The sequence below is a fragment of the Nelumbo nucifera genome, chromosome 2 (assembly GCF_055504915.1).
Source record: "Nelumbo nucifera cultivar China Antique chromosome 2, China Antique-T2T, whole genome shotgun sequence".
NCBI classification, from domain to species: Eukaryota; Viridiplantae; Streptophyta; class Magnoliopsida; order Proteales; family Nelumbonaceae; genus Nelumbo; species Nelumbo nucifera.
The window spans coordinates 27,036,085-27,058,258 of record NC_142650.1 but is presented as its reverse complement, the minus strand read 5'-3'; the positions used below and the strand labels follow the sequence as shown (position 1 = coordinate 27,058,258).

Sequence of the window (22,174 nt, the reverse complement as noted above, 5' to 3'; positions counted from 1 at the left end):
GTTATTATTTGACTATTTACGGTTATAGTACTTTATAAAATAAAAATATGTTGCCAGAAGTCATTTCCCCTCTTTCACTCTCTTTAAATAAATAAATATTTATTTATTTAATTATTTATTTGCTGTTTTATTTTATTAGATTAAATATATTATTACCCATAAATTTCTATTTATTTTAAGTAATTTTTTTTTTCAAAATACTTTCACTCAAAAAATTACCTTTTCAACTTCTTTTTTTCTATACAATAATTTAGCTTCTCCAAGCCCTACAACGCAGGGGCGATCTGCTAGTATTCTTTTAAACTAATTTAGGGGCCTACTACCCAATTAAGTGGGTAGAGATGCATATGCATAGAAGATCCAAGATACTTGTTCTCATAAATAAATAAATAAATAAATATATATATATATATATATATATATATATATATATATATATAATTAACACTTGGTAAAATCTTTGACACCGGAAAGACATGATAAAATAAGAGTTTTGACTAATTAAAGCACCCGTAAATTTTGATGAATAGCACCTAGTTGGTCACCTCTTTTATGATAGCAGTTGATTGGCTGCGACCTTTTCTGGTATCATAGTTGAAAAGAAACGGTAATAATGCAACTCACCAATTGACAAAACAAGTTCATATTCAAAACCGGAGTCGGCAATGGGATATTGAGGCCCTTGAATGCATTGCCTCAGTTATCTTGGATGCATAGGTGTTGTAATTTGTTGATTGAAATAAATGCTTTATCTTTTTATCTTCAAAAGAAAAAAATGAAAAGGCCATTATACCCAACCTTCAGCATTTTTCTTTGCACAATGTGGCTGCTCTTTGACTTGAACCAGTATTCTCACACTTATGCAATGCTCCCTATTTGAATAGTTGATTTTTTTAATGTTTTGACCATTGTTCATGCGTATTGGGTGTTTCAAAGGACATTCTCCACTTTTTACAGTTTTCTTCCCCATAAATCAATTTTCTTTTTTTTTCAGGTTTCAAAGACACGCTCCCCTTATTTTATGTGGCTGCTCGTTGTGATTTGAAGCCATGAAATCACACTGCGGAGACTTGGGGTCAAATCCCGTCTGCACCTGGCTTGGGGGATGAGCTATGCAATATGATATGATACTTCTGAACCTTGCTATGCAGTTATCCTGTGTAAACCTTCTTTAGTGCTTAAGCTGAAGGTCATGCTTCATGCTTGTCAAAGGTGCTTGACTGCTTGGTGCTATACCTAAATCAAGTGTAGCAGATTATGTGCTTGTAATTTGTAGGGTTTTATGTGGTGTGTGGAAGTTGTACAACTCAATCTAACAAGTTAATGCCTCCCTTCTGGGCTCTGGCTTGCCATTAGACCATAGGTACTAGTCTATTGTGCCTTGGTCAGTAATGAGGTATCCTCAGCAACCATTTAGTGTTGCAATGGCTTCCCAATACCTCCTGAACCTTGTAATTTTCTTCTTAATAGATTTTGCCAATAGGCCCATGGTCCATCCTTAGATGCTGGCTATTCTCGATAGGAGCAAAATTGTAACTAGCATTGCACCTGCATTAGTGTGCATTATGACCATGTGTTGATTCAGATTCCAAAGATGAAGACGCTATATATGGCATTGGTATGGAATCTTGGGCACGAACCCATTCAAACAACCAGCTTTGATACCTAACCTGCTCATGAAGTTATTTTTAAAGAAAGTGAATGATGCTTAGCACATTTGTAACAACATCCCAGAAGCATGCTATGTTGCTGTATCCCATTTTTGTTCTTTAATCAGGACAAAGCAACTCTTCCCTTCAAAGAAATCTGCCAAATTTCAAACCATATAGGTCATGCATATTGTCCATAAGTTTGGAGATTAGTAGTCGTGTACAGTAGTAATATATTAGTAGTAGTTTTCGACACCACAATACTAGTGCCATTGTTATAAGGTACAACCTACGTTCTTTCCAATGCAGCATAAAGATGATGCATCCGAGGCCTAATCTACCATGATACAGCTGAAAACCAGATCCCAATCAAGGAAACTGACATTACAGTCATCCAAAGAACTAGGTGTAGGCAATTGAAGTGAAAGAAAGATGGTAAAGAGGAAATATACTCAGCAGCTGACTGGTGAGGGTTCAGGAGGCTGCTGTGCACCAACTCGTCCAATTTGATTGACCTCCTGAGTCTTGGTCTCACCATCCTCACCATCACGGCAGCCATTCTCAATCAGAGGCCCCTCCAATTTCTTACCATTCTCTTCCACCTGTGAACTATGCTGTTCATTGTTTTCATGCTCTGAGTGTTTCTCCTTGATTTCTCCAATGAATTCCGATGAAGTTTTGTTTTGCTTTTCTTTCTCCCTTGCCTCTTCTTTGTGTTTCACTTCATTAACAACCATCTCTGGCTTCCCTTCACCACTATTTGGACCCTCATTTTTGCTAGTCTCTATTTTTGGTTGCTCTACCATTTCTGGAACCTTCACTTCCTCGGCTTTCACTTCTTTTTCTGTCTCATCTTCCTTGTTAACTGCTGCATCTTCTTGAATTTGAATTTCCTTTTCCTCCTTGGCTTTGTCAGCATGGGATTTCTCTGCAGCAGCTTCTCCCACTTCAGTATCATCCTTGGTTATCTCTGTATCTTCTTGTTTTTTGTTCTCAATTTCACCTTGATTTTCTAAGTTTATAGCTTTCTCTTTCTTTGTTTCAGCACTATCTTTCTCAGTTTCCACTGCATCTTGCATCTGAACTTCTTTGTTCCCATCAGTCCCTTCAGGAGGGGCTTCTGTTTCTTTAGTATCCTTCTTTGATCCTGATGACTTCCTGCTTCTCTTCTTTGGTGGCTCAGGTTCTGGTGGTGGAGCTGTTTTTGCCTTCTCACTGATCCTTGCTGATCTACGTGGTGTCTCACCAGTGCCCCAATCAAACTCAGATATTGCAGGACCACCAGGGTGTGATTTAAGGTATTGTTCCAGCTGTTTTCGATTACTGATCTCTTCCCCAGTTGGAGCAATGAAAATGATCTCATTCTTCTTGGGTGTCCCTCCTTTCTTGGGCATGAACTGCAAAAGAACATCAGGAGCAAAGACATACAGTTGAAATTACCAAATAGAACAAAGTTGCTAAAAAAATAAATAACCGCAAGGCAAATTGATTCACAAATTGAAAGTAGTTCCAACTCTTGACAAATGTCCTCAAGCACTTAATCTTCTGTTGTCAATATGTCCCAAGCTTACCTAAAGCATTTTATGAATTTCAAAAACTCATAATGAGATTACACATAAATGGGTAGATCATTCAAGACAACCTAATTAAGGAAGATAATTGAACATCAAAAAAAAAAAAAAAACAGAAGAAAAGGATAAGGAATTTAGAAAGCTCAAATGAAGTCCTGGACATTTTGATACTTGCCTTCATCAATATTTCAAGTGAGAACATGTGACCATTGACCAGATCAGAAATAATTATGGTACTGTAAGAATTGCCATGGATTTAACTGTCTATGAACGATCACATGCTTCTTCAAAAGAATTCAAGCTTTTAACATTTACAGAAAAAAAAGGGAAAAGATTAGCCTTATCCAAACCACTTCCCACCAAAAAAAGATGAAAAAATAAAATAGATAAATATAAAGAGAAAACACAACCATCCCAAAAGAAGATGAAGAGGATAGCCTGAAAAAGTTATATAAAGAAAAGAAAATATAAAGATAATAAACATACAATGCTTATGTAACAAGGATATAATGTACTCTCAGCAATAAAATAACTTTAGAAAACCCAAAGTTCAAATATCATTACTCATTACTCATTTCCCTTTTATCTTCTGTTGTTTTCCATCCTGTCCCTGCAATTTTCTGATAAGACATTAAGACCATCACAAAACTTCCGCTTTTTTTTTTCTTTTTTCTCCCCTTTATTATCCACACTAATAAATACTTCCCCAATACTTGAATTCTATTATTGTTCAAAGTCATGCTCCATCTATAAATCCTTACTCATTTGAGGTTTTCCTTCAAGAACTCATTCAAGACATTATAGTTGCTAGCTTTACCAACCATTAGAATGTATAAAAATGGCCATTGCCCAATGTTGGCCCCAGCTATCTGGGGTCTTACCCAGCCAATAAAAAGCTATCTGGGGTCTTGGGAGGAGTAGACTCAGTATGGTCCTAACCACCTTTGGCATTTTTTTTTTTTTTGGCACGAAGTGGCTGCCCTCAGACTTGAGTTCTCTCTCACACTTGCTTGAGATTTTACCATTACACTAAGCAATGGGCCCCTTTCCATTCTATGATGCTAAGAAAAAAATAAAAATAAAATAAATCCCTACAAGAAAAACCACTTTTACTAAGTGTTTAACCTTTGAGTATTACCATAATCCCCACAAGTATCAACTATTTCAGTTCCTTTGAAAATTCAACCAGTCCTCAAACTATTGATTCAAACCCTAGCTCAAAAGGGAAAAGATCAACAGCCTTACATGTAGGTAGGCAGTGAGAAGGATATAACTTGGGAAGCTTTTGAAGGCCACAGAGTTGTGGCACTAAATAGAGAGATGCCTACCCGGTAACCGGGGCTCCTAAACTTCCTAGAAAAACAGATTTTAAGCTTGTTTTGGATAAAAATGAACATTAGCATTCAGAGTAGGGTAGCACCCAGTTAGTTGTCTATTTACAATTATTACAATAATAGATACCAAATAAAACTGAAAGAAAAAACTTAAAACACAAGTGTATTGACACAGAAATTCCCATATAAATAGGCTGGATATGTACCCAAAAAGTATTGATAAAAATAAATTGTACCCTAAAAGTGGGGTGGCCTGAGTTATGGGTTTTGAGACCCACATGATACTTTACCTTTTTGTAGTGTATCCTAAGGTGATATTTGAAAAAGAAAATGCTGCATAAACAGAATAGTTGTGTGGATATGAACACTGAAATTGCTATCTGATGCATACTAGGGAGTCTGACTCAGAAAGCTGGAAAACATGGATTCAAACAGAAGACCCTTCTTCCAATGTTGTTTTAATTACACAACCAGGGGTAGCCCATACTGACAAACCCTGGTGAAGGTGGGATTTGATCCCAAGTCTCTGCTACAACCAAAATGGCATATTAAGTCTTCCTCCAAGTAGAGATCCAGGTCTGCTGTATGCAATTTCATGATCGGCAATGCTATTTATCTCATGACTACATTAGTCCTCTTCAAACTTTGATACTTGTTTGGTTATCTTCGTATCATGATACCTATATTATGTTTCATGGCAAGGTTATTTCTTTGTTTTTCAGAGAGGTATTTCCAAGGAAGGTATAATGCTCTCTTAAATCCAAGTCTCCCTAACAGAGAATATTGTTTCATGTCCTTGTTAAAGGAAAAAAACAGACCAGGACATATGATCGTATGGCGAATTTAGCTTTTCCTATTCTTTTTCCAGATGCAGTTCTCTTGGACCACTAGTAAATGGGTAAGTAAATAGTACAATGCATTAGTTACTAGGATTCCGTAAGACTAGTGTCTGGGCATGCTAAAAACCATTCCAACCCTTATAATATCTCAATGCTGCTCCAAGCTGAAGTCAGCAAAAACAGCTCAGCATCTACAACTCCTAAACAAGATATCCCAAGAAAAAACACATCCAATAAAAAGTCATCACTTAATTTTATTATTATAAAGAGTTCATACTTTGGTTTTCAATTTTTTTTAACATTATTACTCTACTATATATTCAAATTAACTATACAATTAAATGTTTAATTATAAGTTATAACATGCCCCTCCTAATGTAATTTTTGAAGGTTGACATGTCCCGACACCTGTGAACATTGAATGCTTTGCACCCATGCCATGTGCCAAGGCAGCATTAGGAAGTACAAACTACATACCTATAAAACCTGTATAAAGGTGCCACATTGTGTTGGAAACTTAAAATTTTAGTGTACATTTCAGATTCAACACCTTGTCCAGGTATTTCCTCATCAGTCTGCCTCTAATCTCCACTACTGGAACATAAAATTTTCATGACAGCCTATTGCCTATATTGTTACTAATTTTTTTTTTTTTTTTGGGGTGGGGGGGTGGGGGGGGGGGGGGGGGGTTGTTCAATTGACAAGCCCACTTGAATGAAAATCCATTTCTTTTCTTGCTGTAAAAACCTTTTGAAAACTTATCAAATCAAGAATTCTTAGGACTTATTTGTAAATATTATTTTGTATAAATAATAATGCATATCTCAGCTGTAAAATTGATAGATGAAGACTTTTCTTGGCCTTTTCAACTCCTTTGATTTGTTTGAAGAGGACTCCTACAGTGGAGAAGCTTCAACAACTTCTGGACTAGGGTTGCTTTTCTTCTTCGCACCTACCTTCCTCTTTCTATTTCTTTGTGAGCTTTGTCAAAGTAGCTGCAGCTTTCATCTTAAATTAGAAACCTCCTTCCTCTTTTTGTTGAACTGCAGCAACACGCCAACACCTGAATATATGACCTATTCCTGAAGTTAAGTCACAAAGCCTAACTCTTCTTCTATGGAAACACCATCAACAACTTCGTCTCTTCTTAACTAGCACCTTACTGTCTGATTTTGAGAAATTTTATATATGACGAAACAGACAGAGCTTGAAAGACCTTGTTAAATTCCACCATATTGTTATCAAATATTCTCATTGAAATCAACCTTGACATCAATCATGCATGTTGGTGAGGCAAAAATACCAGAAGTAGATGGAAAAGAAAATCAGTCATGCTATCAGTAACTGACCATGGATTTTTTAACAAAGAATCAAGTAGAACTACGACTACGAGGCACTGTGTAGACCCATACCAAAAAGGGCAAGAAACAGAGGAAAGGAAAAGAAAACAAAACCACCAACTTTGCTGCTCACCTTATTTTTTGTATGACCCCCAATACAAGTCCTGATTTTTTGTATATTCTATAGTAAGGGAATCAGCTGGGGGAGGGGGGGGGGGGGTGAATTGGGTTTCTCAGTTTCTAAGTTGGAATACCTGAAGTTGATTCAATCTTTGATTTACAGCTACAGCACAACACATTAAATCATTAAACAATGCATGCAATCGTATTCAGTAATCAATTCAAGCACATGAAACCCTATTCGGCCTAGGCTATTTGCAAGAGCTCAGCAACACATTCGAGATTAATTAACTTATGCAAGAGATTATCTAAACATTCAAGCATTCATAAATTGATTATGCAAATTAAAAGTTTAGTTGAGCTCATCAAACCTCATTTGCAAGCCTGAACTGAATTGCTTGGAGAATGTAAGAGACAAGACATAAAGAAGAACAGCGAGGAGATATCTCAATTTATATAGGCATGGCTCTTCCCAAGCCTACATCCTGTCCCCAAGGTCACCACCTTGAGAGTTTCATCCACCAACTAGTTGGGCTTAACTGCGCCAACTAAACCATGTACATCACAGTACATGGATAGCCTTCAAGGGTCCTATCCAAACCATTACACCACGCCTTTGTCTTCCCTCCAAGAGGGCTCGATGCCATGCCTCCACCTTTACACATTGAAGACTCAATGCACCTTGGATAGCCTTCACAGGTCCTATCCTAACCCTCCATGAATAGCCTTCACAGGTCCTATCCAAACCCTTCACAAACCAACAACAAGAACACCCTTGTTCTTGTTTTTCTCTAACACTTCTTCCTTTGATAGATGTTTACAGTTGAAGCACATGAGACACAGCTTCCTTACAACATTGAAGCACAAATATAGCTCAAACTATTCAAGCTTGACTTGGGAAATAGAGCTGCCTTACTCTAGTGGGTGGGGATGTCTCTATTGGTTTGGGTATGCCAAGTAGAGAAGAGATGAAGCTATGAGATAACCATTATCCCATCCCAACTAATTCTCTGAAGTCAAAGCCTTTTATACCCACATCCTCTAACATTCAAGAGAGAGATCTCTATCTCTCTAACATTCCAAATATTTGGAATACACACCACTTGCCAATTCGAGTATGGTTTAGATAAGAATGAAAAACTTGTCCTTTCTAGACTTTATACTAAGTAGGAAAACTTTATGCTTTTGAAAGCACTTTCTCTTTTTCACAAGAATGGCAAGAAGCTTGTATTCCACACGTTATCTTTTGTGGGATGATTACTTTTTGTCTCTTAAAAGATAATGCTACTTATTTATACAAGACAAAAAGCTTTGATTACATTCAAATTATATTTTTTTTTATCAATATACATTCAAATTATAATTAATGAGGGATGTGTTGTTGTCTCCCAAAGACAACTTTGTCTTTATTGCACGTGTAAGACAAAATATGATTGCTTCCTTGGACTTTCACAAATATGGAAAGTTAGCTTTTTTCTTTTTGAAAATCTTATCTACAAATGCTTATGAAAGAGAAAATCCTTGCTTTTTCCAAATAGAGATTTCTTCTTTTACATGCAATGCAATGACCCCATTTTCAAATATTTTACCATATTGGAAAATTTCTCAAACCAAGAGAACAATTAATGTCCATTTGAACTTTGGAATCATTGCAAGACCATATGAACAACTTGAGTACAAGAGGCACCTCTATGTCTCTATGTGTTGTCTCCTGAGTTTGACAGATTTTCCAATTATTTACTCTACTAGCCTAATTGCAGGGGTTATCTCATGACCAGTCAGGGGATGTCCCTTGGGCTAAAAATGACTTAGACCAATTTCAGTTATTTAACTATTTCAGTTCAGTGGGTAGGTTTCCTATGGTAAACCACCTAAGGTTCAATCTAGCAAACCAAGTAGGTCCTTCCACTTGAGCCAATTATATAATGATCCTATGACTGACACTGGACTCACTACTTTGGCTTGACTTGATCTGGCCTTGATCAACCTGCTTTCTTCTTGATCTTATCAAATTGATTCTTGATTCTTCATTGATTGCTTCTGAATATTGCAATCATAGCTAATATGATCAGTACCTGTAACTTACTAAAAGACATGAAACAAGGGTTAGAGCATTCATAGCTTTATCTATATTGCTATCATCAAAACATATTCCAACATGCAGACCTTAGGACCCATTAGGATGAGGCATCCAAACTAATAGCCAATGATCTTGCTTCTCTTATTTGATAATAATACTGCCAATAGGCTCCCCAAGTTTCTCATTCACCAAATGATTTTTTTTTTGAAGCCATTCACTCAATGGTGACTTGTTGGTCTCCTTCCACCTCATATAACCCAAAGAAACTCCCAATAAATCTTGCAAGAGGGATAGTTCTTCTCTAGTGGTGCCATTCACCCCAACAGAACTTGCATGCACCAAAATATTGCCTTGGCAGTCTCTAAAAGGACCACCTATTCCTAAAATTCCTGGATATCAAAGTTCTACTTTATAACATCAAACGATGGTGGTATCCAATCATGAATTCTTACTAGTCTTCTAGAAGATGAAATCCGCCAACACCTTAATATATCATCCATGCTAGACAATTCAAGTTCAGCCATTTTCTGTAACTAGTGTAGTTACACAGATGGACATCAACTTGATTATGACCTCTTGGAATTGCTTGTCTTTTTTTTTTTTTTTTATATGCACTATATATCCTCTAAGACCATCCATGACATGACATTTCCCCTTCCCTTTGTAGGGGAGAAAAGAGATGTCTAAAAAGACAATCGATGTCCCGTGGTGCTGTCCATTTGAAACCAAGCAGGGAAAGGAAGTATTCCCAAATTCCATCTACAAAAGGTTAGGAGATTAGAAAATGATAAGCTCACAACTTGCCTCACTCCTCCCCCCAAGAAAAAAAGAAAAGAAAAACATACAAGGCGAAAGGCACCAAAGAGGCCATCTGTTCTGTTTCTGTTCTACATGACCTCACAAGTGTTATTTTTAAGTGGATCACCCCCAAATTGCAAGTTGCTTCCACTAGGAGCTAACTTCATAGTAGCAATGTTTTAAAAATCGACCCAGAAACAGAACGATTTTTGTCTCCATTTCTGGGTCAGTGGTTCAACCATTTGGATTGAATGGGTTGACCCGTTACCCTAGGTCCTTTGAATGTTGATTTTATATAATCTGACCACAGTCACCATACAACCCCCCAGAGATGCATTCCAATTTACAATGTTGGGTCCCACTAGGTTAGAGGCTGAAATTGGAATGGTTGAAAAAGTACAGGGCTATGGACTCTTAGAGGTAGAGAGGTGATAGAAGACAGATAGACAGTAGAGGTTTCTTTCAACATTAGTAGAGGTCTGTTATGTGAAAGGAGAGAGAGAGAGAGAGATGAGAGTCAGTTTTTTTTATCAAATACATGAGAGTCAGTTTACCAAATTTCAAAAAGTGAAATTTTAAAAAGATTAAATGATTCATTGATTTCAACCTGCGAAACATTGCCTGGGTCAAATAGTTTAATGGTTCAACCCTCCAAGTCAGCAGTTCTTTGGTCAAATCAATGTTCTTTAGTCTAAAATGGGTTGGGTGATAAATGGAACTGGTAATATGACCGGTTCGTGGGTCAAACGGTTCAACCGCCCAGGTCAACAATGTTTTTAAAACCTTGCCTAGGAGGATAGGGACAAGAGAAAAGAACATTGAAGAACAGTGCACATGAGAAGTTTTCATTGGATTTAGCCGAGACCTAACAATCAACACTAAAGAAGAGATCTATGAAAACCCATTCTAGTAAAGATAAAAGTTTACGATAATCATCCAATCCATAATCCCTTAACCAAGGTTCAAAATTTTTTCATGTATATATTTTCATGGGTGGAGATTTGAATTTTGCTGGCAGGAATGGGCAATCTGATCAGGCCTCCAAAGCTGATTTCATTGAAAATTTCTGGAATTTCCTTGATTTATAGTCTTGTAATGCTTTGTTTTAAAGCTTTGAGAATGTATTTGTGTCATCTAGACAACCAAGGGTGATATGATGTAATCTTTTTCTTTTAATGAAAATTTTGCTTGATTCTTCAAAAAACAAATAAATAAATAAAATTCTGAACCAAAAAACTTAAACAAATAGGAAGTGTGTTGGTCAAACCCCTGATATGAACGTTCCAATGTATTGGGTGTATCAATATTTTGAACCTTGCCCTCTGTTAGAGTTCACAGAACAGGGGTATTTTGGTCTTTAGGTTTATCTATTTGAGAGTGAAAGGTCTGTTTTATTCAAGTTTAAGTTATGTGTCCCATCACTTGTAAGGGACAATATTGTCTTTCTTGTAACTTAGTTTATTTGTTATAAATACAAGTGTGTCGACTAGTGAGGTAACTTTTCCTCTAATGGTCGAGCCCTTCTTCTCCTTCTTCTTCCTCTTCTCTTCTTCTTCTTCTTCCTCTTCTTCTTCTCTACTTTAAACATAGAACTGAACAGGGTTGTTCACGTGGTATCAGAGCAATAAAACACCAGTTTTCTTTTCTTTTTTTTTTTCTTCTTTTCTCATCGCCCTTTCTTCTTCCTGGGTTTGCCGCCAGCCATATCAGGTTTCTTCATTTTTCTCCTAGACTGATTGGAAGCTCGGAAAGAGGCCAAAAAGGAGTGGTCATTTTCTGTTTTTGGAGGTAAGTATGCTTCCGGTTGCTGTGGTGGTGGTCGTTGAAGTGGTGTACTAGATGCCCTCTATTCTGTGATACGAAGAGGGCTGTTTGTGGACAGGTATGAACAGTTTTTTTTTTCCGCCCAAGTAGTGGACTGCGGCTGCTGTGTTTTGGTCTAGAATATATTTCTGTGGTGGTGTGAAGTGATTAGTATGCATATCAGTCCCTTTTTCTTCTGTTTATACCTGGGTATGTGCGTTGAAAGTAGGGTTTTCAGTTGCTGAATTCATGACAGCAGTAGTGTGGTGATGTTTATACTTTTCTGAGTAGTGTGTGGTTTGATTCTGAATAGTTGAAGGTAAATACCTTGTCTATAACAGTGATTCCTTTGTGAAGTGAGGAGATTTAGTTGAAAATGACGTCAACCAGAGATGCGAGTGACAATAAAACAAGTGTTATGATCTCTCCAAATTACTTAAATGTTCAAATGACATCTATTAAGTTGAATGGTGAGAACTGTGCCGTGGGCCAAGTCAGTGGAGGTGTTCTTAAAGGCCAAGAAAAAGGTAAAGCATGTAAGAGAGGAAAAACCTTCCTCTGATTCTTTAGGGTTCAGTGATTGGGAGGGGAGTAGGAGGATGCTCAAATTATGACATGGTTCCTAGATACAACTAAAGAAATCCGGGACCATGCTAAGAAACTTTATTCCGGACAAGACAATACAACTAGGGTATATCAGTTGTACCAAGAGTACTTTAATCTGAAGCAAGGCAACCAAAGCTTGGAGGAATACTATGCAAGCATGAGAAATATCCAAAATGAGCTTAATGTATATCATCCTCTGACACCAGATGTTCAGGTGGGTCCAAAGGCTGAATATGAGCCTGTTCGAGCACAAATACTGGGAGGGTCTGCTCTTCCCTCACTTGAAGAAGTGTTTGCTCGTCTTAGGAGGACATCTATTGAGTCTACAGAGTATTCTCCCTCAAACAGATCTGGTTTTGTGGTGACTAGAGGGGGAGGTCGTGGAAATAGAGGAGGTGGAGGTGGTGGTCGTGGACTTCCAGGAAACCGAGGTGGTCCTATGTTTAACCGTGCTGGTGGTCGGAGTGGAGGTCGAGACTCAAGGGCAAGTCGTGGTAAAGTAAGGAGTAATGTACCTAGGAAGTGTACATACTATGGATTAGAGGGGCACACTGTTAATTTTTGCTATAATTTACATGGTCCACCCAACACTTGGGCTAACCATGTTGTGACTAGGGGCAGTGGTACAGTTAGTGAAAATCAGCAAACTAATCAGACTCCCACCACATCTACTAGTGCTTCTAGGAAGGAGATGGTGAGTGTACCACGTGCGGAATATGAGCAATTCCTTCAGACATCCTCTCAACAAAGCACATGTACTCTTGCCCATTCAGGTATGGCTTGTTTGGCTTCCAAACCTTCACACTAGATCATTGACTCTGGAGCCTCGGATCATATGTTTGGGACTCCAAACGTATTTTCTTCACTTTCTCCATCCTCTACATCTCAAACAGTTACTCTTGCTAATGGTTCTACATCTCCCATTTGTAGTGTTGGTGATGTTGATCTTTCCTCCTTATCTTTATCATTTGTTTTATATATTCCCAAGTTCCCTTTTATAACCTTATGTCTTTTAGTAGATTAACCAAGCCACTTAATTGTTCTATAACCTTTTATCCCTCCTCTTGTGTGTTTCAGGATCTCAAGACAGGGATGAAGATTGGTGAAGGGCAGGTGGATTGTATTACCTTGATGGTGGTGGCCCGCCAGTAGCATTTCAATCATCTCTTACTCCTCTTCAATGGCACTACAGACTTGGTCATCCATCTCTCAAGGCTCTGAAGTTGCTGGTTCCGTCCTTAAGTTATCTTTCATCGTTGGATTGTGAGTCGTGTCAGCATGGGAAACATCATAGTCTCTTTTAGTCCAAGAGTTGATAGTCGTGTCCTGAGTCATTTTTCTTTAGTTCATTCTGATGTTTGGGGTCCAAATAAAGTAATATCATACAATGGTTATAAGTATTTTGTAATTTTTGTTGATGACTTTTCAAGGATGACATGGCTCTATCTTATGAAAGATTGCAGTGAATTGGTCTCTATTTTTCAAAAATTTTATGCTGAAATACATACCCAGTTTGGTGTTCATATTAAAATTCTTCGCTGCGGTAATGCAAAAGAGTACACCTCAACACCATTTCAGCAATACATAGAGCACCATGGGATAATTCATCAAACTTCTTGTTCCTACACCCTACAACAGAACGATGTAGCTAAATGGAAAAATCGACACCTACTTGAAACTGCTTGGTCTATGATGCTTAATATGAATGTCCCAAAGCATTTTTAGAGTGATGCTGTCCTCACATCATGTTTTCTCATCAATTAGATGCCCATGTCCATCCTTGGAAGTCAATTCCCTTTCTCAATTTTGTTTCCTACTTTGTTTCCGTTTCCTCTCACCCCGAGAGTCTTTGGGTGTTTTTGTTTTGTTCAAAATTTGGGGCCTAGTTTAGACAAGTTAAACACACAAGCTACTAAATGCATCTTCCTTGGATACTCCAGGACTCAAAAAGGGTATAAGTGCAATAACCCTAACTCTCATAAGTCATTTGTGTGTTCCCATGTCACTTTCTTTGAATCGGTCCCATTTTTCTCGGACACTTAGGTTCCTTCTCCTTCCCCCGTAGTTCCACTTCCTGTCCCAGTTGAGGACCCCCTTCCTGTAGTTCCTATTCCAGTTGCAGATACATCTCCCGTGCCAGTTACTACTAAGAGGCCACCAATCCGACAAGTGTATACTCACAGAAGAGCACTGGCCCCTCCAATTCGGTCCCCATCGACAGATCCTATGGTTGCACCTTCTCCCTCGAACCTTGATCTTCCTATTGCACTGCGGAAAGGTATACATACTTGTAAATCTCACCCTATTTCACATTATTTTTCAGTTGCTCACCTTTCTGCTTCCCATCGCCACTTTATATCCTTGCTATCCTCTGTTTCCATTCCCAAAACTGTCTAGGAAGCCCTTACCTCCCCCTAGGGTGGCAGCAAGCAATGGAAGAGGAATTGTCTGCTCTACAACACAATCACACGTGGGAACTTACTACTCTTCCTCCTGGTAAGCATGTTGTTGGGTGTAAGTGGGTCTACACAGTGAAGTATCTTCTAGATGGCAGTGTGGAATGATTGAAGGCCAGGTTAGTGGCCAAGGGATATTCTCAGTTGTATGATGTGGACTATATGGAGACATTTTCTCCTATGACTAAAATTGGCTTAGTTCGGGTATTGATTTCATTAGCAGCTATGTATGATTGGCCTCTCTTGCAGCTTGACATAAAAAATTCCTTCCTGCATGGTGATATCGTTGAGGAGGTATATATGGAGCAACCACTAGGTTTGTTGCTCAAGGGGAGGATGGTAAGGTTTGTAGACTTAAAAAGGCAATTTATGGACTGAAACAATCTCCACGCGCGTGATTTAGCAAATTCAGTGAAGTAGTGAAGAACTTTGGGATGAAACAGTGTCAGGTAGATCATTCTGTGTTCAGCCATGACTCAAAAGATGGGAAAATCTTGCTAGTGGTGTATGTGGACAATATTATCATAACTGGGAGTGATAGTAATGGGATTGACAAGTTGAAGAAATTCCTATGGGACCACTTCAATACGAAAGATTTGGGTAAACTGAAGTACTTCCTGGGAATAGAAGTTGCAAGGTCAAGGCATGGAATTAACTTATGTCAAAGAAAATATGTTCTTGACCTAGTTGAAGAAACAGGACTGTTAGGTGCTAAACCAGCCGAGACACCTATGGAACTGAATGTTAAGTTGAGTGTTGATGCAGGTGAAGAGTTCAATGATCCTGGAAGGTACAGGAGGTTGGTGGGAAAGTTGAACTATCTAACTATTACTCGGCTAGATAAATCATTTGCTGTGAGTATGGTGAATCAGTTTATACAACATCCTCGGATTCCTCATTGGGAAGTAGTTCTAAGGATTGTTAGGTATCTGAAGGGTGCTCCAGGTCGTGGTTTGCTATACAAAAGTGGAGGAACTCTTGAGATAGTAGGGTATACAGATGCTGATTGGGTTGGTTCTGTATCAAACAGGAGATCAACTATAGGGTATGTACCTTCCTTGGTGGCAATCTTGTAACTTGGAAGAATAAGAAACAAACATTGGTGGCAAGGAGTAGTGCAGAAGCTGAGTACAGGGCTATGGCTCATACCACATGTGAATTAATATGGTTGAAGAACTTGCTATAGGAGATGGGATTCTCAGTTGACAAACCCATGAGACTATACTATGATAATCAAGCAGTTGTACATATCTCTTCTAATCCAGTCTTCCATGAGAGAACAAAGCATATTGAGGTCAATTGTCACTTTGTAAGAGAGAAAGTGATCAGTGGAGTGATAACTACATCTCATGTGAGCTCAGAAAACTAGTGGGCAGATCTCTTTACAAAGGGGCTGTCTCGGGGCAGAGTAGATTATATTTGTGACAAGCTGAGACTATATGACATATACTCTCCAGCTTGAGGGGGAGTGTTAGATTTCAAAAAACAGGGGTATTTTGGTCTTTTAGGTTTATCTATTTGAGAGTGAAAGGTCTGTTTTATTCAAGTTTAAGTTATGTGTTCCATCACTTGTAAGGGGCAATATTGTCTTTCTTGTAACTTAGTTTATTTGATATAAATACAAGTGGGTCAACTAGTGAGGTAACTTTTCCTCTACTAGCCGAACCCTTCTTCTCCTTCTTCTTTCTCTTCTCTTCTTCTTCTTCCTCTTCTTCTTCTCTACTTTAAACCTAGAACTGAATAGGGTTGTTCACACCCTCAACCCAAGGTCTCATGAATGAGCAAAGAAAAGATAGACACACAAAAAAGAGAAAATGATATATTTATCCAAAAAAAGAGAAAATGATATTTATAATGGGAGATGGAACACATCTAGGGTATTTAATGTATAATGGAATATCCCCACCCCGAAAGACCCTCCAAAACCTAATCTTATATTCCTTCCAATGATCATATCTGATGAACTTGGAAAACAAATCAAAGATAAATACAATGGCCTTCCAACAAGAAGCCAGGTTTGTGTCCCAACCAGCTTTTAGCCTGTTTAAAGTCTGCCATTCAATGCCACAATTCATTGGAAGTTTGGAACTGAAGGGGAACCTCCACAACTGCTTTTGTAATAGCATTGTGTATAATCTTCCAAAACCAAGATCATTTTCCTTCATACACGTTCTCTCCTGGTTTATAAGATGATCCTTATTAGTCTCCTTGTACCTAAAGAAAGTTGTGCACAACTTTTTATAGTCTTTTATGGACCGTCATGGGGACTTTAAATATAGAAAAAAGAAGTAAATTGGAAAGGTTAGTGAAGGTTGATTTTATTAGGGTAATCCTATTTCCAGAGAGATGTGATTTCTCTTCCAAGTTGCAACTTTTTTCATGGAATTTATTAACAAGACTTCAAAATGACAAGGATCTAGGATTGTCTCATAAAGAAAGCCCAAGGTAAGAAGTAGGCCAATCAGAAGCTGAGCATCCAAGAATAATAATAGTATATTTCAAGCACACTCTCTTCTAAATTCTGCTTGCTAACCAATTTTTGCTCTGATTTATTCTAAGGTTGAAAGTCCTCTCAAAAGTTAGCACAATTAATAAATGCTAACAGTTTTCTAATCCCTTCTAAACCCTCATCCTCACAAAATATGGCAGTATCATCAATTAATTGCAAATGTGTCTCAGGTACCTGGTCCAAACCCATTGCAAATGTGTCACAAAATATCATCAATTAATTGCAAATAGGACTGGGTTTTAAGATTTAGGGAAGGCTTGGAACATTCCCAAGAAAAAAGTTGTCCCTAGGGATGGGGGTATGCAATCACCCCTGATAGAGAACTTCAGTATCAACCATATGGTAGCGTTCACATAGGTTAAGGATAACTTTAGGTCTGTAAAAAAAGGCAGGAGAAATAGCAATTTTGGGGTGTTGGATGAGTTTAACATGATACTTATTGACCTACAGGATAAAATCATTTATCCTAGGGATAAAAGAGTGTCTCCTTTTCCCTTTATGATCAACTTTTTAAGAGCCAAACAGAAGCAAAAGCCAACAGATACTGTACCAAAATAGGTTTCAGCAAGCACAAATTTCATGGAAGAATAGTTTTCTAACAACAATTTCAAAAAAGATACAAAGAGGTTCACAGGATGCAAGGAATCAAGAAAATCCAGCAAGAATGCAAGGAATCAAGAAAAGAACCAAGAAGTAAACTAGATCAATCAAAAACATTCCAATATTCAAAGGATACAAAGAAATACAAAAACAAGCAAGAAGATTTAGATCTTAACTAAGAACAAGAATACCTTCAAGAACACCAATTCTTGAATCTGAAAATTCAACCTTATTGCATAAATCAATCACTCTTTTTTTTTGTTCTCACTTCTCACTTAAAAAGACTTGTAGAAGGGAGGGTTTTCCAGCCCTCAAAAGACACTTTTCCTATTATTACAACTCTAAAAAAATAAAAAGGTTTAATTCTCGTTACCAACACACTCTATCAGTGAAATACCATACCTATCTCAAAACATGTCAGATTTATAAGATTTTGGTCTTTTTTATTTTTGAAAAGAGGTAAAGTATTCTATTAATAACAAAAAAAATTACACCCTTGCACCTAGACAGCAAGGAGCTGTGCCAATTCAACCTCCACCTATACAAAAAAGTATCAATTAATCATTACACAAAAGCAAATCACAACTTTCAAAAAAGAGCTGCATGGTATATCTGTAAAACATCTGTGCACTGCAACCCAAGAATGAATTCTACCCAAAATATTGTATCGATTAATCAATACAAAAAGTATCGATTAATCTTGGTCTTGTCAGATAACTCAATTGCCTACCTAATGACACCAAAATCATGCAAAATGAATAAGTTTTGATCTTTGGATAATAGGCTGAAAGAAAAGTAACAAACCTACAACTTTAGTAAACTCCATCTTAAGCAGACTTGACATAATAAACAACATAAGAAAAAAATCTTTTATAAATGAGAGAGAGAGAGAGAGAGAGATTTAAGACATTTCTCAGATGATTGATTTTTTTCTCTATTAATTGCATCATCTAACATGTCCAGGCATGTCCTACAGGAAGGCTGAGGTAGCTAGCCCATCCAGACATTGTGGGAACTGGGAACCTCTGGCTGGTAGTCGCCAATTTTTCTTCTATGAATGCGAATGAAGCCTAAACACATTTTCAGACCCTTTCTTCCTTCCTTTCAAATCTATTAGCATCTTATTCAGCTTTTAAAGAGGCTCAAACTGATCAAGACAAGCACACGATGCGACATCACCAAAGGTATCTGCTTTAAGAATCAGGTAACTAAACACATTGACCATTACTGTGAAGTCATGAACAAGAGGGAATAGAGGGGTTCCCCCCCCCCAAGCAGAGTCTCGACAAAGAAGGAAAGAAGACTCTTGCAAACCAAATCAGATAATGTTCTGAGGAAACCAGTCATCATGCTGGCAAGATATAAAGCGCATTGAGAAACTGAAGCTAGAAACAAGGCTACACTATAATGAATTCACTGCTCAAAAAATGGAAAAAAAAAAAAAAAAAACTCATGCTAGTAGATAATCAAAACTGGTTAATAAGATACATAATTTTCCTTCACACCCTAGGGCTAACCCTTTGACAATAACAGATCATCAAAGAAGTAGTTGATGATCAATGCTTTCAATGAAAGGGAAACTTGGTATTTCCAAAATCAAAACCACGTATAGCCTTGAAATTTAGAAGGAAAGAAAGCAATGAGAAACTGTACAAAACATAAACAAAAAGACCTCAAAAAAAAGGCCGCCTTCAAAAAATTACAGTCAGTTGTATCTTCTTTAAAACCTGTATGTAAAGATAACCAGCTCCTAAGAAGCTGAATAGTCTTGCTAATGACCTCAGCTTCAGTAGAGGCTTTGTGATCAAAAGTCCTGCTGTTCCTTTCAGTCCATACTGCCCACAAAATAGCCAGAGGTTAAAGAGGACCAGCACAACTTCCCCTTCTTTTTTTGATCAATAACAGAAAGCTTTATTAATGAATAATATTTGTGAAATTTAATTACAGAATAGGGGAGGTAAACTATCTTAATTCCCCAACAACAAAAGGACAAAGAAGAAACTAAAAATTAGCCCAAAACAAAGAATCCTTAGCCACCCCTTGCTTAGCTAACCCATCAGCCATTGAGTTAGCACTTCTCTTCACCCAGCTGTATTTCACCTCTAAATCCTTACTCAGCCATTTAAATTTTTTCTTCTCATTGCTGTAGCTCCACAAACCACTGTTGTCTCCTTTCAGCCACCTAATCACCACCTCCGAGTCCCCCTCAATAACTAAGCATCTGATGCTTAATTCTCTTGCTCTTTGGATTCCTTCAAGAACTGCTAGAATTTCAGCCCTAAGAGAGTCACCCTCTCCAATTGGCCCAGAGAACATGGCAATAATATACCCCTCCTCATTCTTGAACACACCCCCAATCCCAGAAGGCCCTAGATTCCTTAAGCTACATCCATCAAAATTCAGTTTTATGAATCCAGCGGGAGGGGGGGTCCAAGAGGGTCTATAGGTCCTCTTACAAAGAGCAGCAGTAGCTACCTCTTTCCACTTTCTCAACAAGTCAGCCATAGAAAATTCAGAGAATATCTCCATTGATTTCAGCCAATGAGCTACCCTTAAGTGTATCAAGTCTATTAGGTTTTCTGTGGTTCTTTCCTTGTCTGAAAAAATTCATGAGTTTCTTTCTTCCCATATTGACCAGCACACTGCAGCCCTAATGCTTCTCCACATAACCTTCCCCCTTTTCTTAGGCCATCTAAAGAACGAGGGAGAGAACAAGCATTGCACATTCACGGGGGGATTCCAATTACACCCAAAAAGAAAAAAACACCCACTCCCAAACAGTCTTAGTAACTGGACAAGTAACCATAATGTGGTAACCCGTTTCCCCATCAGCTTTGCAAAGAATACACCTATTGGGAAGTAAACAACAATTGGGCCTCTTTCTTTGGAGCAAGTCATTTGTGTTAATTCTTTCCAGGAAAATTTCCCAACAAAAACTACCAACCCGATGAGGAATGGGTTTGGTCCAAATCTCTTTAACAGGGAATGACAACCCAAGAGGAATAGTAGGTTGAACTAATGTCTCAAAAAACGAAGCACAAGAGAAGGAGCCAGAGGAGGAAGGGGTCCAGATTCTGGTGTCTTCTTTACTGGGGTTCAAGAAAACATTTTTGTTAACAGGTGTAATATATGTACTGTTCACAGACTTTGTACCCGCAAGGGTATTTTTGTAATTTTGTAGACATATTGTTATGTACAGCCAGAATAGTATAAATGCAAAGCTTCACTCGACTGAAGCTAAGTTTTTGAGGCCTTAACTCTGTAGCCTATTCTTCTTCTTCTTCCTTCTTCTTCCCTTCTTCTTCTCCTCCTTCTACTCAACATGGTATCAGAGCAGGACTGTCCAGGCCTAGAAAACAACCAGCTGAGGTCTCTCTCCACTGCTGCGTAGAAGCTATAGTCCTGATGCTCGAAGACAAGGAGAGGAAGCATTCTCTAGTGCTGTGGATTGTCTCCACTGTCGAGTTGCTGACTGTTCAACTTCCTAGCGCAGAAAAAAGGGGTTCTGCTACTAACTGTTCAACTTCCAGCCTTAGGTGCTGGTAGCTGGTGTTGCTCAGCTTAGAAGTCTATGGAAATCCGTCCCAGATGTTTGAAGGAAGGTTTTGTCGTGAAGAGAAGTTCGAATCCATGACTGTTCTACCTATTCACAGTTCGGGTGACATAGGGACTGAAACTTTTTTTTTTCCTGTTTATGGCTCTCTTCTTGCACGACTGTTAATGTCCCAAAATCTGTGTAGGGACTGTTCCCCTTCCTCCGAGTGTATGTTGCTCTATTCAACTCTCCAAGGAACTGTGGTTGAACCCTAGACCCTAAGTGACTGTTCAGCTGTCCTGGAAAGTGGATATCAGCCGACTAGGTGTGGTGCGCCACCACTTGTATTGCTGTTTCTACTGTTTTTTTTTTCCTCTCTTGGTTGAGAAACTGTATTGAAGTTGCAAAACTATAGATCATTCAAACCTGGTTACACTGCAAGAGCAGTTCGTCTATTGTTCTGTGGACTCCTACACAGTGTAGTTCATACATCCTAGTACTGCAGCTGCAGTGTTTGTGTTTGGTTCTCTGTGAAACTGAAAATCAGCAAGTGCCTAGTTGTGGACTATAACAGCTCTGTAAGGCAGTGTACCTGTGTTTTTTGAGTACTTCTAAACCTAGAATCATGAATAAGGAAAGATTGTGGTGCACTAATTGTCAGAGGCCCCGACACACCAAAGATACTTGTTGGGATCTCCATGGGAAACCAAAGTGGGTTCAGGATTTACCTAAGAAGCAAGGCTCAGATGTAATTAGAAGACCCGGGCAACAAGGTACCAAGAAACACCACATGACAAATATGGTTTCTCAGAAGAATCAGCCCTCCACTTCTATTGTGCCTCAAACACCACATAGCCAACACAGCTACTCTGGATCAGACCCAAGGGAGGATATTGTAAACTCCACCACCTCTTTTGCATCCATATCAGGTAAT

The 22,174-nt window shown here is 38.3% G+C and overlaps 1 protein-coding gene across 1 annotated transcript in view; it reads right to left on the bottom strand.

Annotated features, from left to right (window-relative positions):
* Window positions 1–1,858: 1,858 nt before the first annotated feature.
* LOC104595408 (uncharacterized) overlaps window positions 1,859–22,174 on the bottom strand; it is a 40,134-nt gene continuing 19,818 nt past the window's right edge. Inside the window, exon 3 of the mRNA XM_010256135.3 lies at window positions 1,859–3,046. Coding sequence (XP_010254437.2) covers window positions 2,102–3,046 — 945 coding nt within the window. The 3' untranslated portion in view covers window positions 1,859–2,101. The remainder of the gene's footprint in view (window positions 3,047–22,174) is intronic.